The following is an 18484-nucleotide window of genomic DNA, read 5'->3' on the forward strand; positions in this document are numbered from 1 at the left end:
GTCCAAGGTCCGTTAAAATACCAGCTTTGATCTTTAAAATCCTTTGCGGTTGGAGCTGGATTCTTTAAGCACAGGTCTCTGATGGTGCCTTTGAAAAGGCAGCTAATGTCAGCCAAGTGCTTCCTGCTGACTTTCCCCTATGCCGAGGCAGCCTGGGCTTTGGCAACAGATACCACTCGAATTTGAATCTCAGCTCTCTGGGTCAGTACCTGTGCAACTTCAAGTAAATGACTGAGCCCTTCACAGCCTCTATTTTCTCCTTGGTAAAATGGCTATCTTTAATGCCTACTCAGTGATTAAGGGCCTGCTTGGGCCCGAGGTCAGAAGTACTGGGGTTTTGAACCCTGACTTTTCCATGGTCTAATTTGTTACCTTGAGCAAGTTACTTAAATTTCTGGGCCTTAGTTACCTCCTCTGTAAAGTGGAATCAATGAGAGTACCAACCATTATAGTTCTTATGAGGAGTAAATGAGCAGATGGATGAGAAGATCTCTGTCCGGGGGCTGGCACGTAGTAAGTGTGCAGTGGGTCCAGCGTATGATGTAGGATCATTGGAGGATGTACATGGGATAATATTTGTGTAATGCTTGGCATATAGAGTCATTGTCCTGCCACAGAGCACAGGTAAGGTTGTCTTGGCATATCTAAATCTTTGGTCAACCCCCTAATGCCTCCTGGAGATTTCTGCTTCCCCTGGTAAGTCCTCAGAAATCATTCTTCAATGGGCCATTTTACAACTTTGCCTGGCCTCAAGCTCAAGTTCACTGGTCTGTAGTTTATAGAATTTTCCCTCTACCCACTGTTCCTGAACAGAATTCTCTTTTCCCATCCCCAGTCCTCAACCAGGAATCCTCAACCACCACTCCTTTTGACCCCCTCAGTCCTTCAGCCGTCACTGTTTATGGCTCAGTTTCCTCCTTGCTGGGGCTCTCCTTCTGGGGCGTCTTCACCTCAGGATGCTTTTCCTTCTCCTACAGCCTCAGTTCGTTTTCACCTATCAGCAGGAGCGCTTACAGAAGTTGGGCACTGAGGGAGGCCACAAAGGGTAGGGGAGAGCCATCCTGTCAGTTCGGGCTTGTGTATCCGCATTGCACAGGTGAGGCCCTGGAGGTCCACGAGCTGACAGCTGCGTCCGTGAGTGGTGGAGTAGGGCCAGAACAACTGTGCGCCATGCCTCCTCAACTCGGGTGGCAGGAGAAGATCCAGTGGTGAGAAGTGGAATTGGTTCTCCTAAAGATATGGGTGATCTTCTACTTTGAAGGGCTCTTTGCACCATTAACTGAAAGATTACCCACAGTTCCTCCTCAATGATTTTAAGAACAGATTTCAGAGTGGCAGGGCCATCCAGGAGCCTCCTTCCTCTTTCTCTCTGGAGTTGGTTTCTCCAGAGCCATGGGACAACTCCAGTGCTGAGGGACAACTCCAGGCTCTCCCTTTGTTGCCTGCTTGGGTAGCTTAGAACATGTAGGAGTTGCTGGGCTTTTCTCCACTGCCAGAACAAGAATGTACTTTCCCTGTAGAACCGTACTTTGCCTGATGGTCATTGGCTTTGGTGCGGCTGGCAGTGGAAAGGCTTGTTCTCTGCTGGATTTGCCAGTCAGAGCAAATGGAGGTAGGAGAGGGCTCCTTCGTTCGCCAGCCTGTGGAAAGAACCAAGATGCCCTTCAACAGACGAATGGATAAGGAAGATGTGGCCCATATACACTATGGAGTATTATGCCTCCACCAGAAAGGATGAATACCCAACTTTTGTAGCAACGTGGACGGGACTGGAAGAGATTATGCTGAGTGAAATAAGTCAAGCCGAGAGAGTCAATTATCATATGGTTTCACTAATTTGTGGAACATAACAAATAGCATGGAGGACAAGGGGAGATGGAGAGGAGAAGGGAGTTGAGGGAAATTGGAAGGTGAGGTGAACCATAAGAGACTATGGACTCTGAAAAACAATCCGAGGGTTTTGAAGGGGCGGGGGGTGGGTATTAGAGAGGGCACAGGGTATGGTGCAAAAACAATGAATACTGTTACACTGGAAAAAATAAAAAAAAAATTGAAAAAAGGAAAGGGCTCTTTACAGGGAAAGGCTGGCCTTTCTGAATACCTGATTTAGGCCTGACACTAGGGGCTTATCATATATAAAACAGCCTCCATGATAGATAAGATCATCCGCTGAGGCCTAGAGAGAAGGCTCAGATGCGGTGTCTTTCCTGAGGTTGCCCATTCAGGGGATGGTAGAAGTAGGTTTCGAGTTGAGGCCTGTCTCACTTTTCCATACACCAGGTAGACTGATCCCACAGGCATCCGGCTCTGGGTTTCTACAGTGGCTGTGTCTCCTCTGCCTTCATGATTAAACCTCCTTTATGTGCTACAGTGGATTCGGGGACTATTGGATGGAATATTAACGTGCCTAATTTAAGAGCCTACCATTTCTTCTTAGCCTTAACAAGCTGTATGATCTCAAAATGCCAACCAGAAAATTCTGAAAGTTTTTATAGAAATTACCTCTTTCAATAAGAAACCAATCCAACCTTCACCCCCATCTTATAGATGGGAAAACTGAGGACCAGATGGCACAGGACATGCCTAAGCCATGTGGAATCTGAACAGATCCATCCTCATGAAGCAACAGAGGGTTAAGATGAATGGATGGACTGAGTCTGGTTGCCTGGTTCAGCGGGGCCCAGAGTCTGGCCACACCCTCTGTTACTGTTCCAGGCAGCTGAGTTTGGTTGGAGGTAATTCTTAGAGTTCTAGCATCCTAGTACTGTGGGGAGCCCCAGAGCTTACTTGGTGCAGCATCCACACGGGACAAGAAGCCTTTTGTAGCCTCCTTGCCGAGTGATCATCTTACCTCCTGTAACATCCCTCTAGAGACAGAAAGCTCACTCACTGCCTTCCAGTGCAGTCCGTTCCGTTACTGGGTGGCTCTGACTGTAGGGAAATGGTTTTGTGCAGGAGCATTTGTCAGACTCTTCCTTTGTTCCAGGCCCTTACACTGGCCCGGGGAAATCAGACGGCTAAGACCCTGGTGCTGCCTTAAAGAGTCCCGATGTCATTAGCCGACAGGTGCGAAACAGTGTGAGCTTTGCTATACTCCTGGGCTCCCAGAGTGTTGGGAGAGGATACAGAGGAAGGCTCCTTAGGTGACTGGGCAGGGGTACTGAAGGTGGCTGGAGAAGGCCCACACATGAGGAACTCGTTAGGTTTATCCAAATGAAGAGAAAGTGAACATGATCTCAGGCAGCAAGACAGCCTGAACAAAGATTTAGAGTTAGGAGAGAAGCTGGCTCTCTAGAGTAGTTTCTGGCTGGACTGCATGATGGAGAGCTAGCTAGGAGGAAGTACATGTCTGGTGGGGCGGACTCATGCTGTTCTGCACATTCCTGCCGTTTGGATGCTCTCTGGGCCCAGATGGTTGGGTGGGAAGGGAAGTGGAAGAACCACAGATGAAGAACCAGCCCAGTTTTGACTGCCCACCGGCTGGCAAAGTATAGGCTCAGAGCTGCTAGAGGTGAGATGAATCCCGGGGCCACCCCCTCCTTGCCACTGCCCCCTTGCGGAGTTCTTTAAGGATTCCCACTCCCCAAGGTCAGAGATGAGCTGAGAGTCCCACAGAGAAAGGATGACATGAGAGGCCTTTGAAATCTGAAACCTGCCCTTGGCTGAGGAGGTGGAGAGCAGTGGAAGGAGGAAGGCTTTAGAATCGAACAGCCCAGAATCTGAGTCCTCACCACCTGTGAGACTTTTGGCACGTTACCTCTCTGAGCCTCTACAGAGATGATAAGATCTGTTTTGCAGGACTTCCATGAGGATTAACTTCTTTACTTTAACACATGTTTAATGACTGTTGTATGCCAGAGACATTGTACTGGGTGCTCGGGAGATCGTGAACCAGACCAAGGCTGCCCTTGGAGTTTCTCCACTGTAGCCAGGAGATGTGAAACAAATAATTACTTGACATCAAGGTGAAAAGTACTACAAAGATTGAAGAAAGAGCGAGAGATTTTGGTGTAGGGAGTAGAACAAAGAAGACATTCAGTAGGTATTGGTCACCTCAGAGAAGAGCAAATATGTCATTTGAAATGGGTGCTACAGCTCCTCAAAGTGGGGAAAATACCCTGACCCCCATGACTGGGGCCCTAGGCCCACTCCTGCCACTCCTTGCTGGGTTTCTGCCCCATGGAGACGGCTCACAGGTCCATTCCAGCTCTGCTGCCTTGTGGGTTTGACTCCTGAGGAGGGGACCCCGCTCTGGGGGCATCCAGCTAAGCAGCAGGAACTTGTCCAGTCTGGTACCTCAGGCAATACCGGCTTTTCCTGCCTCTGCCCAGCAAAGCCTGCCCCAGCCCTTGGTCACAGAAGGTGCTGGGAAAATGGGGAAGGAGGGGGAGAAGGACCCAAAGAACCGCTGCTTACTGTGACCCCATCCCCTGCCTGACCATCCCTCCACCTTCCCCAGACCTCATCACATATCAGTGCTCCAGTCAGAGCTCACCTCTTCCCTGAAGCCTCCCAGGGTCACCATGTTGGTGGTGACCCCTCCATCCCCAGACCCTTTACAGATCATCATGCTGCCCACTTTCTGGCTGGTCATGGAGCCTTGATTATGTGCCAAGTGCCTTCACTATTTGAGAGGCCTTCACTCCCAGTGAGCTCCTGCCCATCAGTCCTCCAAACCCCAGCACAGAAGTGTGTGGCTAGCCCTCTGAAGCCTTCCTAAGTCTCCTCCAGGTGGAGCATCCCCTCCTTTGCTTTTGTCCCCAAGTCTTTATCCTGACCCTTGATCTGTTGCCTGCCTTCTGTCACTGCTGGGCTGTCAACCATTCAGGGCCCATCTAGCCCAAGGCTAGTACTTCGTAGATGCTCAGCAGATTCTCACTGAGAGAATGAGACCAGGTTTGTCCCGGCCCTCACTGGAGGCATAATGCAGCTAAGAAACAGAAGCACAGGGACAATAGCAGGTGAAAGCGGCTGATTGATGCCTTTTGAGAAACAGTGATGGGGTCCACAGAGGAGGGCCCACCTGCCTACCTCTGGGCCATCTTCCCTGCCTCTTTCTAAGGCTCTTGTGTACCTCCTTTGTTGTTACCTAGCTATTCCTGGGCTCAGGTCTTTGTAAACAGAGTGGAATCCTCATTCTTCTACCCAATCCAGCCTGCCTCTGTGCATAGTAGCGGTTCTGAATGCATGTTAAGAATGTTGACTTGATTCACTTTGCATTTAGGAAGAAACTGGAATGACACCTGTAGGAGAGAAACTTCCTATTCACTGACAGGAGTGATACTAAAAGTACTAAATGAAATGATTTAGTACATTTTAAGAAAAATCTAATATTATTAGTCTTTCTGTTTCAGCAGAAATCAGAAATGGTATTTCGTGTTCAAACATAGACATGTATTTTGGGGACATAGATGACTTCTGAACCTCCTGGAGGTCACACAAGCATTAACTTTTTTTAGAAAGGTTTTCAGGAAGAACATCATTAGTCTAATGTAAGCCAGACAAAAACAGAGTGATATAATTTCATTTATTCGTTGGGCCAACAAACACTTATAAGCCCCTTACTCTGTGCCATGATTCCCATTTTATGGAAAGGGCCCCTGGGGCTTAAAGACTAAAATAAGTAACAGAACCTGTTCTTATACCAGGTTTTCTAACTAAAGCCAGTGCTTGTCTATCAAATCACAGCTATTTGTATGCAAAGTAATGGAGTTTCACATAAAAGCCTCCACTTCTGCAGAACTGGGACAACTGTGTTTTCTCCAGGGCCCCCAGTGCCTCACTGGGCCTAGATCTTGGGATGCCAGCAGGGACTGTGTGCTGAATGGGCTCCTGAATGACTGAATGAAAAGACAAGTACTACCTTTTATACTTTTTTAAAAGCTTCCTTTACCCAGCTGAGAGGTTTCTCTCCATGGAAGGTGTATTTTCCCCAAAATAAACCCGAAGTGGATCAAAAGGCTTTTTTTTTTTTAATTCCTACTCTTCCCACAACATGAAAAAAGTTCCTTTGTTGCCTAAAATATCTGCACCAGATCTTACAATGCTGTCTCTTCGTGCAAGTGCTTATTATTGTGGCTAATTTGGTCACATGTGTTTGAAGAGAACAATGCCTCAGAAATTTTTAAAAGCAAAACAGCAATCTGAGGCATTTGTTGTAATGAGATGTAAATTGCCAACATCGTTAGTAGTAGAGCCGACTAAAATTCGCAATGAAATCTTTTTCTCCCCTCCTTCTTAAATTAAAAGCACTAGAGGCTCTCCCCTCATCTCCCCAAAGAAATCGCATGCTATTTAGTCCTTTTCTTTTGGATTCTGTAATACTGAACACCCCGTTTTAAGGATCCAGTCGTCCTTTCATTCACCTGCCACTTCCTGAGCCTCCGTTTTGCGCCTGCCTCTGTGCTGGGCTCTTCCGAGGCATCACCAGCTTACGTGGTGGCTATGGGCAATCCCCACCTTGCAGGTAGGAAAAGCGGAGGCACAGAGAGGGAGATGCCTCGTCTAAGGTCATGAAGCTGTGATTCCTACTCAAGTCCCCTGAGAAGCCCTTCCCGAGGCATGCCTTTGGCTGGTCTGCCCTCCTGGCTGAGGCTGAGGAACCAGTGCTGAAGAAGCGAAGCAGCCTCTGGGTGTTAAATGGTGCTGAGGGAGAATGGTAGGAAACAGTTCTCCTTGAAAGCCAGAAGATCCCAATACTGTGATCCCCGAGGAGACCAGCACGAGCCCAGAGGGGCACGGGTGTGCCGTGGGGGTGCCAGGACCTGCTCTGTGTGCACCAAAGCCATGGTTTAGTGGTGGACTGACAGAGTAGCCAGGGATAACGTGTGTGTGAGTGAGGGGCCATGCGGGGGAGCAGTGTTTCCTCAGTGCCCGTTCTGTGCCACGTTCTGGTGTGCTCATTTCTTATATATCGTCAACTCACTGAATCTTCAGTCTTGCCAGATCTCTGTTGTGGCTCCATCTTTCAGGTGAGTCAACAGGGTCAGAAAGGTTAAGTAATTATTCATGTGGAAATTACCTGTTGAAGGTAGAATGTGAACCAGGCACTCACTGCGCTGAGCCCTGGTCTCTGAAATAAAAAGACACAGCCTCTGCCTGCCCTCAGGCCTCACAGTCTAGTGAGGGAGACAGACACAGAAACAGCTGAGTGCTGCTGATTATTGGGGGTGAGAGGCAGAGTTCCTCCACCTGAGGAAGCTTACGCCTTCCCCTAAACAGTTAAGCGGCAAATCCAGAATTTAAATTCCAGTCTCTGACTCCTAATTCTAAGCCAAGGCGTGGAGAGAATAATACCCCCCTTTTGAAGGGATAGAATAGCCTCATGGAGGAGGTGGCATTTGAGTCAGGCCTTGAATGCCTGGTGGAGTTTGGCTGGGTGGACATCTGTGGGGTAGAGTGGTCGGACAGCAGGATCGCCGCAAGCACAGACTGCGAAGCTGCTAAGGAATGGTGTTTGTGGGGAGAGGGCCAGGCTGGCACTTTGGAGTGAAGTCTGACTTGGCGGGGGGAGGGAGCAGCAGGGGATGGGGCCCGAAAAGTGACTCTCAGCCCTCACTCCTAATGTCCCTTATATGTCCCTCTGTAGCCCTCCGAGTCATCTGTTCCGGCTGGCTCTTTCCAATCTGTTTGACAGCCTAATTTCTACTTCCTGGGCTGCCAGAAAGGTGACAGAAGTCTAAAGACAGCTCCCACCCACTTCCACCTGTACCCCCACGCTCCTCAACTCAGCAGCAGGGCTTTGTTTCGGGACCTTTGCCCCAGCCTGCCTAAATCCCCTCCTCCCCCACAGCTCTCTCCCCTCATGTCATGAAGGATTTATTGAGAACCTACAGTGTGCCAGGTGCTGTTCTGGGTGCCAAGAATGCAAAGAAAGTAAAATTTTGCCCCCAAAGAGCTTCACAGTCTAATGTGGACAACAGACAGATTGGCAGATGGTTACAAACAGAATTTGCTGGAAGCATTTATAAAACAGAGGCATCTCTCCCCCTTGCCCCCACCCAGTAGTGACCAGAGCAGGGCCTTACAGAGGACATACCTAAGCTCCATGGCAGGCAGATGTGGTTTATGCAAGGAGGAGACAGTAGCACCTCCAAAGGCATGGCGGCTGGGATGACACAGCATCGGGGGTCCTGGGCAGAAGCAAGAAATGAGCACCAGGAGTAGAGAGGAGGCTGGCTGTTCTAGGCCTCAGGAAGGCTACAATGTATGACATCGTTTTGAGGGTAATTAGGAAGGAAGGTGCTAAGCAAGGAAGGACACGGTTTTAGATCTTAAGTCAAGGAGATCTCTTTGGCAGCTGTGTTAGAGATGGACGGGAGAGAACCAGACTGAAGTCAGAGCTGAACCGGAGTCCTTCTCTTGTCCACCATCTTTTCATAGAAGGAAAAAGAGGCTTTAGAGAAAGACACAATCTTGCCAAAGATGATCTGTGAGCCAGTGGCTACGGGGACCTCTTCCTCTCAGCCCAGCCCTTTTTCCTGTTGCTGAATGTCAGAGCAGGAAGAGACCTCAGATGCCAACTGGGCCATGCCCTTTAGGGGAAACTGAAATAATTACCTCTTCCCTGATCTAAGAAAAGATCAAATGTTCCACTTGAGTTTTATCTCAGAAATTCAACCTAAGATCTCACACAGAGAGAGGAGAAACTTTGGCATCTGCTTCTGAAACTGTAAATTCTTCATTCATTGTTGTCATTCTTTTATTATTTAGCAAACATTCAGAGAATACCTACCAGGTGCCAGGGGCTGGGGACAAAGAGAAGAGCCCAGCTCTTGAATAGATGACCCAGCATTAGGAGCTGCCATCAGAACAATCATGATGTTGTCTGTCCTTCACTCTGCCACCTTCTGCATCTACAGTTCACTCCCCTGTGGCCCCGCAATTAAAACACAGCGGAGCCAGGCAGAGCACCGAAACTGACTGTTCCAAGATGAGCCATGCATTTCCATCAGCACGGTTCTGCTGCCCAGCCACATTGCCTTCTGTTTTGTGCAGGGCTCACACTTACATCCTTGGAGACTGCCGAGATTCTGTCTTGCAGATGGCAGCTGCCAGCAACTCAGGAATGATAGTCTTGTTCTAGGAAGCCGTGTCATGAGGAATTTTAGTAACAAAATCACCAATACCGTCTCTACCACCAGCCAAAGTCTAGGATATAGCGATTGAACATAGAATTGCAACTAGCTCATTAGGGCTTTGATGTATAAAGAGCTCTATACCAAGTGATGCACCTGGTTAGGATAAGGGAAGATTGGACCATGATATTCATCAGTTACTTAAGGTATAGGCATGGCCCAGGGGACCCGCGAGAGCAATAGCTAAAACCCTGAGCCTGAACAACCACTGAAAGGTTTGCCAGGGGAGCATTTCCAGCGTGCTGAGCTCTCCATTGGCCTTTGGAGTTGCTCTCCTGTAAAAGTTAATCAAGTCATTCAGCCTTATTTACTCATTTTCATCCTGTTTCTCTGCCCTTTGGTAATCAAGACACAATAGGTGATTTAAAAAATAGTCCATCATTTTTAAACGCTAATGGAGAAGAAAAAAATACTCCCCTTAGAAACCACCACCATTTATCCAGCTTCCTTTCACTGTTTAAACTGCGCGTAATTTGTGTTGATTGCATTAAAATAAAAATCAGGGTAGCTGCTAGATCAGGCAATCAGAAGCTTAATCTGTATTGTATTTTAATTTCTTGGTTGAAATGCTTCTGTCTAGCTAGATACTAGGTCTTAGGGAGGGGGACGTCTTTGCATTTCTCCCCACTGCTTCCCTAACCTCCTTTCTTTGGCCGTGGCCCACTCCCATGGAGGCTGCAGAGGTGGGCTCTTCACAAATATGCAATTTGCATATTACAGTGATGCCCACCCTTCTCCACCCTGGTCTTAACAGGACCTCTCTTTTGAGCAAGCATTTGAGTCCCCTGCATTTCCATTCAGACAATGACACCTTCAAAGACCACTTCTCATTTGTACTTAGAGTCTGGTTCATTCTTGTCTTCCAGTTTTCTTCCTTTTCCTTTGTGACGTTCATACCTCATATTATTTTCAAGCCTGGGTTTAAGTGTAGTCCAATGGACAAAATAAGCCAGCCTATTTATTTTGTGCCACTATGTGCTGATAGATGTGTAGTTAAAAATATTTGCCTTTTATTTTCCTTGGAGTTCTAGACAGATCTCTTTTCTTAACTGCCTAGGTCCCGCCATTGACTTGGAAAAAGTAAAGTCAGAATGTCTCGAGCCCGAGCCGGAGTTACGGAGCACTTTCAGTGAGGAAGCAAATACGTCGTCCTATTACCCCGCTCCTGCACCTGTCATGGACAAGTATATCCTAGACAATGGCAAGGTAGTGTTTCAAGCTCACTATCCATTCCCTGCAAGTGTTTGTTAGCTAGAGTAACGATGGAGAGTATGGTGGGAGCTTCCAGCGCCACAGCTTGGCCAGTTGGCCTCCTGGCCTGGGCCTGAGTAACTATTTCCAGAATTCGTGTTTTGTAACTCGTGGAGCTGTACTGGGACTTGTTCTTTTTCTCTTCCCCCTCCCCTTTTTCTTAAATACTGGGCCAAAGTAACTGTAAAAACTAAACTGACATTTTAAAATAGCTTAGTATTGAGGAAGATTTTAAAAAGCATAGTAGTTTGATGAAACTTGTCCTACCCACCTATAAAACCAGATACATAAAATTTATAAGGTGTACTAGATACGAAATCTCTGATTGACAGGTAACTCAATGTGTGTCCATTCACCATTTACAAAGTATCTACGTGTTCTAAGCCCTCTGCTAGATGCTGAGGATAAGCTGGTAAATGAGACGTGCTCCTTGTCCCGAAGCTGTTTTCAAGCTGTATGTTCAGCAGTGGTCAGCCCACATATAACTCCTCAGATTTTCTTGTAAGACCCTCGTAAAAATCTTGAAAGAAAACTTAAGCACTATTAGTAGTTACATTGGTACAGGGGTGAAAAATAATGGAATAGCCTTGGAAGGTCTTAAAGTCACATGATAGAGCAGCTGGGCAGGGAGAGAACTGTTCTGACATCCTTCTAACCTCCAAATGGATTCATCTTGGAAGAAGTATATTGGAGCCCTTTGTTTAGGCACTAGTCAAATTCAGTTTTAGTGTTCTATTTCTGCCACCATGACATACATTACGGACATCACCTCTCATTCTCCCCCAAAGAATCATCTGTGTCAGTCTGTTTTTCTTGCCGCCTTGTGCTTCAAAAGGTCTCTGTTTATCCAGTATTGTTCCCCAGTGGGCTGATGAGAAAGAAAAGGTTGTTTTCTTTGGGTTCGTCCAGATACATCCCTGCAACTGGCCAGATTGAGGCAAAAAGCAAATATTGTCAGCTGAGGAAATGAAATGTGTTAGTCTTGAGGGCTATCTTGGATAGGCTGTCATGCCCTCATCTCCCACTGAGCACTGCCTCCCCACACCCCACCCCTCACCTCCACCCCAGGAGGCAGAACTGGTGTGCTGGGTCGTTGGCCCCTCTCTCTTGACTTGCTCCAGCCCACAGGCTTTAAAAATCTGCTTTGCAGGGGACAGATGGCATGACAGGATGGATTTAGGCAGCCCAGAGCCTGAATGCCGAGTAGAGCTCTATCTCTGTGCTTTTTGTGTAACCTTGCTTGGATGGGTCCTTCCCTTTTCTGGGCCTCAGGGTCTCCATCTTCACGAGCTAGGATGGATCATTGCTCTTCGTAGGCCTTTAATGACTCCAACTGTGTAGCTAAGTTGGGTGAATCTTCCTCAGTTGGAGATAAAAGAAAGGACTGTTCTGTGTGTGTTGATTTCTTTTTAGTGATGACCACACTGTAGAGTGACTAGAGACCTTTTCTTAAGATAGCTTCCAAGAGAAATCTATTTCTCTCTTCCTTTGAAGACTAACAGATAGTTTCTGAGCATTATGGGGGCTGCTTTTGCAGAGGTATCATTTTTCCATTTCCAGAAAATGGGTCTCTCAAACCTCATTTAATGTTTTTACAGGAGTTGCACAATAAATCTTGAAATTGCCAATTTTGTTTTTTTCATTAGCTATTGCTGACATGTTGCTGTAAAGCTAACCTGACTTTTGTTTGCAACTAATTGGTAGCTCAGCAGAGCAAATTTATGAAGAGAGAGGAGAGGAAGCAGACAGACTAGCAATGGATGGCAGCTTCTTTGAGCAGGGTTCCCTGTATCCTCATTGTTCTTGGCTCTGCTAGCGTTTCTGACCCTTTCTTTTCTCTGCCTGCATGAACAAAAGCCTTAATCTCTGCAAAGCCTAGAGCATTAGAATGGGATCCATTTCCTAGTAGGAAACTAGTTTTGTCCTATAAAACATTTTACAAAGCCATTTTTTGATCAAGTTCCATCCTAGCAGGCGCCGTATTTTTAATAGCCTCCCTTGACACATAAGACTAACATTCTGGTCAAATAGCGAACTATATTTTATGTGAATAGGGCTTGCCACAAAAGTTACCTTGATTTTGATAAAGTTCATTGTTTTTGTTTTTGGGTTTTTTTTTGTCTAAGATGTTTTATTTCAGAAACTCATTGAATCACAAAGCTGCAAAGACCATTAAAGTTTAAATTGTCTAATTTATACATGGCATAGATGGGGAAACACATCCAGAGAAGGGATTCCTCTGTAATTTTAGAATGGGTTAGAGACAGGCAGGTAGGAAGTGCAAGCCAGGTCTCCTGGTTCCTAGGCCAGTGTTTTTTCCAGTCTATTCTGCTGCATCTCTGAAAGCTGGGCCTCGCTTCAGGTGACCCTGGGCTTTGTTAACCCAAGGAGCCCTTGTCCCAGCACATACCTGTGATTGGTCTTACCCAGAGCCATTTCTTTCTGTGCTTTAAAGCTGGCCTTGTACTCAAGTGCACGTCAGAAAGTATTTTCTTCTCTAAGAAACAACAGCTCATCAGAACTGAAAGCCTGTGCCATTAAAACATATTAAATATGCCCATCAGTTTCTTACTGCTTTGTGTTCAGACTAGTCCTGATCAGTTTGAAGGGGACAGAAGGGGCAAAGCTTCACCCCGTCCCCATGGAGATGTACCGTGAAGGGCTAAATCAGATGGTGAAGGCTCACAGTAGGCTAGAAATTCAGAGGGGATAGAACTTCGCTCTGCAGCAATTAAAGAGTGTTTCCTGGATCGGGGACTGGGGCTTGAAAGATAAGCAGGCTTAAGAAGACATAGGAGAAGGCATTCATTTCTGGACAGGGGAAAGGCCTGAGCGGAAACACTGCTGAGGGTGGGAGGGAGTTGGGGGGCGGAGAAGGCAAAGGGAATAAGAGTTACTGAATGTGTGCTGTCCTCCTGACATCTGATTCACGTTATGTCATATAATCCTCAGAACAGCTCTATGAATTCTGTGGTGTTCTGCCTCTTCTCCACCTGAGGAAAGTGATGCTTAGAGAGAAAAAGTGGCTAGCCCAACATTCCCAGCTAGTAGATAGCAGGGTCAGGATTCACACCCGGGGCTGGAGCCTCCAGGGCCCGTCTTTGTGTTACCGCACACTAAAATTAGAAGGAGGAGAAGGAGTTTGAGAACATCATCGTGATGGCCATAGTAGGGGAATAAAGGCTAGGAGGTTGAATAGAAAGAGAATTCTAGAGGGCCTCTACAGCTGACTAAGGAGATTGGGTTGATGTGATAGTAAGTAGGGAGCCATTCAAGATTCTAGAGGGTTCACACAGAAACACAGTTGAAAGACTGGAAGTCAGCTAGTCAAAGAAGGAGAGCCGTGTTTTAGGGAAACTGATCCTGGCAGTGGTTATACGGGGGGTTGGAGGAAGCAGGGACTGGAGGCAGAAAGCCAACCCGTGGCTTCTTCTGGCTTCCCTATCTGCAGTAGTAACCTGTGGTGGGGGGCCAGCAAGGGAAGTGTCTGGGCCGGTACAGAGGAAAGCTGAAAAAGAAACCCAGTAGAATATCGATGCGATAGATAGGCTATGTTTCCCCCACGTTGCCACCACGTTGTCATCACGTTGTCACCACGGTGACAGTGGCAGCAGCAGGAAGGTCTGGGTAACAGGCTCTGCCATCATACAGATTTGGGTTTGAATCTTGATCCCAAAATTTACTGCTAGTATGTCTCAGGAAAGGTAATTTTGTCCTTCTGATCTGGATTCATGTCTGTAAAGTGGGATTAATAACCTCTAACCTGGGCGCCTGGGTGGCTCAGTGGGTTAAAGCCTCTGCCTTCGGCTCAGGTCATGATCTCAGGGTCCTGGGATCAAGCCCTGCATCGGGCTCTCTGCTCGGCAGGGAGCCTGCTTCCCTCTCTCTCCCTCTGCCTGCCTCTCTGCCTACTTGTGATCTGTCTCTGTCAAAGAAATAAATAAAATCTTTAAAACAAAAAAACAATAAAAACCTCTAACCTATTTCCATCTCTTAAGGTCATTATGAGGATTAAATAAAGGGTACAGTCCAGGTCCTCAAAAAAATTAGTGCCCCCCCTTATCTAGTAGAACTTTGGCAAAATGACTGTCATTTCTTTTTTAAGAATAATAAATTAATATATTATAGGAAAGAAAGGCCAAGGGTCGAAAAGAGCAGAGATCTTTGAAAAACGGAAGCTGTCTTCCTTCTCGAAGTTTTTCTGACTCTGAATTTAATTTAATTCAAATTCCTTCTTTTTCCCCTACATGAGGAAGCTTGTGAGGGTAGCTTCAGAGTGCCATCAAGGGAGGTGACTTGGGGCCTAGCTGGGAGCAGCAGGAAACTTGTCACCCCCATGCCTGAACTGCTCACCTGCAGTTCAGACTGAGGAGGAAAGGCCGGACTTGACCTCAGATCTGTATTGCCCAGGTGGCCCCAGGCAGCGCATCTCACTTCCAGGGCTGCTTGTCTTCCCGAGCGCTGTGAGCATATTTGCAATCCTGAGGTCTGCGGCACAGGAAGGCCTGGTGGATCTGGTAATCTGATCGCAGGCCTGCAGAGATCCGAGTGATCGTGTGAGCAGAAGGAAGGCAAGGCAGAGGAGGCCGGCAGGATTGTTACTTACTGGCATTCGTGGGTGGGCTGTATTGCTGCCTTGTTTTGTTTTTGGTTTTGTTTTTTAATGATTATAAAATGTCAGTAATTGGTGAAGGAGGAAGTGCTGCTGACCAACCTCTGTCTTTCTGTCTGTGTGTGCCCACCGTCTTTTCCAAGCCAGTCTTCAGTCGTCTTTGAACAGTGCTTCTTGCCAGTCTGCCATCAGTTTGGGGGGGTGTGTGTGCAGTCTCTCAGACCTGGACCTCTCCCGAGAGGTCTCCTGACCGCATGATGTGGTTGACCTACAGGTCTTGCTGCAGACAAGGACTTTTGGCAGAGCCTCTCATTACCCTTAGGAAGTACGCTCATTACCAGCTGCCTCCCCTCCTTCCCCACAGAGGCCGTTTCCACCCTCCATAGACTCGTTAGAAACACAACATAAATGGCAATGTCAAAGTCAAAACCCTATTTTTTTTAAAGGATAACATCAGCAAATGAGATTTGAGTTGTTAAAGGAGCCAGAAAAGAGAAATACCTCTAGTTCATTGCTAGATCATTCTGAGTCCTTTACATTTAGTGACTTGGCTCTGAAACTTTGAGCGCTAACCTTGTAGGGAGCATTAGACTGTGTTTGTCCCATGCGCCGTTAGAGTCAGACTAAGGAGGCCGTGGTTTGGTTTGATTTGGGAAAACCACACGTGTTCCGAGCCGGAAGGAACGCAAAGATGAAATCCCCACTTCCCAGTTCCGTTCACAAGAAGCTGAAGCCAGAGGTGGGAAAGGACCTGTGCAAACACACTCCAGCTGATGGCCAAGCGGGGCTGCTGGCTGCCCCCTCCAGTGGGCCATGGTCTTCAGCCTTAGCTGTACACCTGAATTACTTAGGGAACTTTCAACGATCCTAGTCCCTAGACCCCACTCAGCGTAATAAATCCAAATCCTGGGAATGGGGCCCAGGCACAGGCAATTTTTACAGCTCCAGAGGACCCCCAGCTGTGCCATAGTGGAGAAGCACTGTGCCGGGACAGCATGCTCACTCGAAAGGGAGAAAGGTCCTTCTGAAGTGCGACAGAGAGACAACTGTATACCTTCCTGAGATTCAGTCAGGCTCTCAGTGGCCTTGTTATAACTTGAGTAGAGCTTAGAATCCCCGCCCTACAACTTAATAGTCGAGTGACTTTTTGGCAACTGGCTTCACCTTTCTCAACCCAGTTTTTCCATCTGAAATGAAAATAGGGTCTCAATGCCTTCCTTCCAGGGTTGCCATGGAGATTTGAGATCGTAGATATAAAGCACTCAAATAAGGCCTGGTGCCTTATAGGTATTTAGTAAATAAGCATTATTTCCCTCAAACAAAGTTAATGTAGTATTTACGGAATGAGTCCTTGTAGTTGTGCAGCAATGTCTTTTAAAGGACAAGAAAAGTTTCCAACTGCCAGCCTGTCCGACGACACAGGTGCTTGTGTTCTTATCCCTTTCAGGTCCATCTGGGAAGCGGGATTTGGGTTGATGAGGAGAAATGGCACCAGCTACAAGTAACCCAAGGAGATTCCAAGTACACAAAGAACTTGGCAGTCATGATTTGGGGAACAGATGTTCTGAAGAACAGAAGCGTCACAGGAGTTGCCACAAAAAAAAAGAAAGATGCGGTCCCTAAGCCACCCCTCTCGCCTCACAAACTAAGCATTGTCAGAGGTAGGTCACTGCAGTACAAACGCAATGACTGAGATGTTGTTCTGTACTCTTGTCAGGAAGGTACCAGACACAGTTCAGGTCAGCAAACACTGAAGCCTCTCCATGCCAGGCCCCAGGCCATGTGTGGGACCTAAGAGAACAGGTATGGACCTTGTCCCTGGAGAGCTCACGTTTCACAGGGAGATGAGCTGTGGACACAAGTACGGTTCAGGTCACTAGCGTGAGGGGGACTGATGATGTGTTGAGGGAGGTCTTGGGAGAGGAGCAGACCCCTAGCTGGAAAATCAGGAAAGGATTCCTGGGGAAGAGTCCCTGCCTTGGGCCTCAGAAGCAGTGCTCCTGACCACTAGCCTCTAAATGTCCAGCCGCCATGTTTCAATGAAGAAAGTAGACTCCACCAACATGCACATTTTGAGCAGGCCACATGCCAAGTTCTAGGGCAGATAGCAAATATGTCAGATAATTTCAGGTACCGGTGAAGGTGGTGAAGCATCACCTTATGTTACAGTAGGACAAAGAGGGCTGTGTGAGGTGTGGTGGTTGGAGCAGGCCTGTGGAGGTCTGACGAGGCAGCCCGGTGGAGGTCTGAGGTGTGGTACAACAGGTAGAATACACAGGTGCAAGGCCAGCACGCTTAAGGGATGAGGAAGCTCCAGACGCGCAGAGTCATAAGTGAGGGGATGGTGAGGTCAGGGAGGTGGCTGAGAGCAAGTCTTGAGGGCCGAGAAGGCCACATGAAACAACTGGAATCTGTGGAGTTCCAACAACACATGACTCCCAGGAGAAGGGTGGTGGGGTCTGCAGATCGTGGAGTGACCAAATGGGAGATCAGTTAGGACACTCCTGCTGTGGTCTCAGATAGAGATGATGGTGTCATGGACCTCGGTTATAGCAGTGGGAATGGGGAAAAATGGCCAGATGTCGGGTATGTTTTGGAAGTCAGGGTAGAGCTGGACTCAGCGAGATTCAGCAGGCTGAGGTTGGAGCCATAGGGTTCAAGCCCGTGCCGCTGTGATCTGGTGTGAGGCTTGTTCTGCTCTAACACAGCTGCCCTTGCCTGGCTGACTCATGACTAATTGATATAGGCAGCCACTTATTTTCAGACAGTCAGGTTACCTTTAGTCTGCCTGTTGTCTGGAATGGTGGGTCCAGAGCTGGGAGGTTGCCATGAGAAACAGGCCTTCCTGGGGATGCAGTCCTGCCCTGCTAGATAGGTGACCGACCTCTGATTCTATTGTACTGGTTGGAAGGTGACTCAGCAGGTCCCAGATGTCTCCCAGTGACTGGCTGGCCCACCATGGTCACGTTGTGGGTCTAAAATCGTCTGCCACATGTCTGCCTTAGGCACGAGTCTGACCTTCTCTGACTCATCTCCATGTCCTTGTTGCCTGGCACAGGGCCTGGCACACAGTAGGAGCTCAGTAAATGCAGTTGGAACAAATGAAACACTGAGAGCAGCAAGCTGGTCCCCTGATTGACCCTTGGTGTGATTTCTTGTCAGTCACTTCCCCTCCGTGTCTGAATTTCCTCAGCTGAAAACTTCCCTCCTCAGACAACTAAAAGGATAGGATTATAGCTTGGAAAGAGTTATGTTCCAACTATGAAGAAAGTTACCATTCTTTGTTGACAAGTTTGCTGCCTCCATGGAGCTGACGTGAGCCTGTGATGATCATGTCATTGAAGCTCACTGTCTTTCAGTGCTTCTCAGCTTGCGGGCTCTCTCCTGTCCACTCCTGGGGCAGGGTGACGGCAGGTCGAAACAGGAATCAGGTATCGAAAGCCCGGTTCGAGCCCCAGCTCTGCTTTGGTTTAGTTGTGAGCTT

The 18484-nt window shown here is 47.7% G+C and overlaps 2 protein-coding genes across 8 annotated transcripts in view; both read left to right on the forward strand.

The window, feature by feature from the left end:
• Window positions 1-18484, forward strand: part of AGBL4 (ATP/GTP binding protein like 4) — a 1622967-nt gene that overhangs the window by 1410600 nt on the left and 193883 nt on the right. The window lies entirely within an intron of this gene.
• BEND5 (BEN domain containing 5) overlaps window positions 1-18484 on the forward strand; it is a 48220-nt gene that overhangs the window by 23572 nt on the left and 6164 nt on the right. For 5 of the 6 annotated variants that reach the window (XM_032303315.1, XM_032303314.1, XM_032303317.1 and 2 more), the window contains 2 exons: window positions 10195-10343; window positions 16448-16661. In XM_032303315.1, coding sequence (XP_032159206.1) covers window positions 10195-10343; window positions 16448-16661 — 363 coding nt within the window. Of the gene's footprint in view, window positions 1-10194; window positions 10344-16447; window positions 16662-18359; window positions 18432-18484 lie in introns of all 6 variants that reach the window. The other variant, XR_004276437.1, reaches the window with a different exon arrangement.

The sequence above is a fragment of the Mustela erminea genome, chromosome 10 (genome assembly GCF_009829155.1).
Source record: "Mustela erminea isolate mMusErm1 chromosome 10, mMusErm1.Pri, whole genome shotgun sequence".
NCBI classification, from domain to species: domain Eukaryota; kingdom Metazoa; phylum Chordata; class Mammalia; order Carnivora; family Mustelidae; genus Mustela; species Mustela erminea.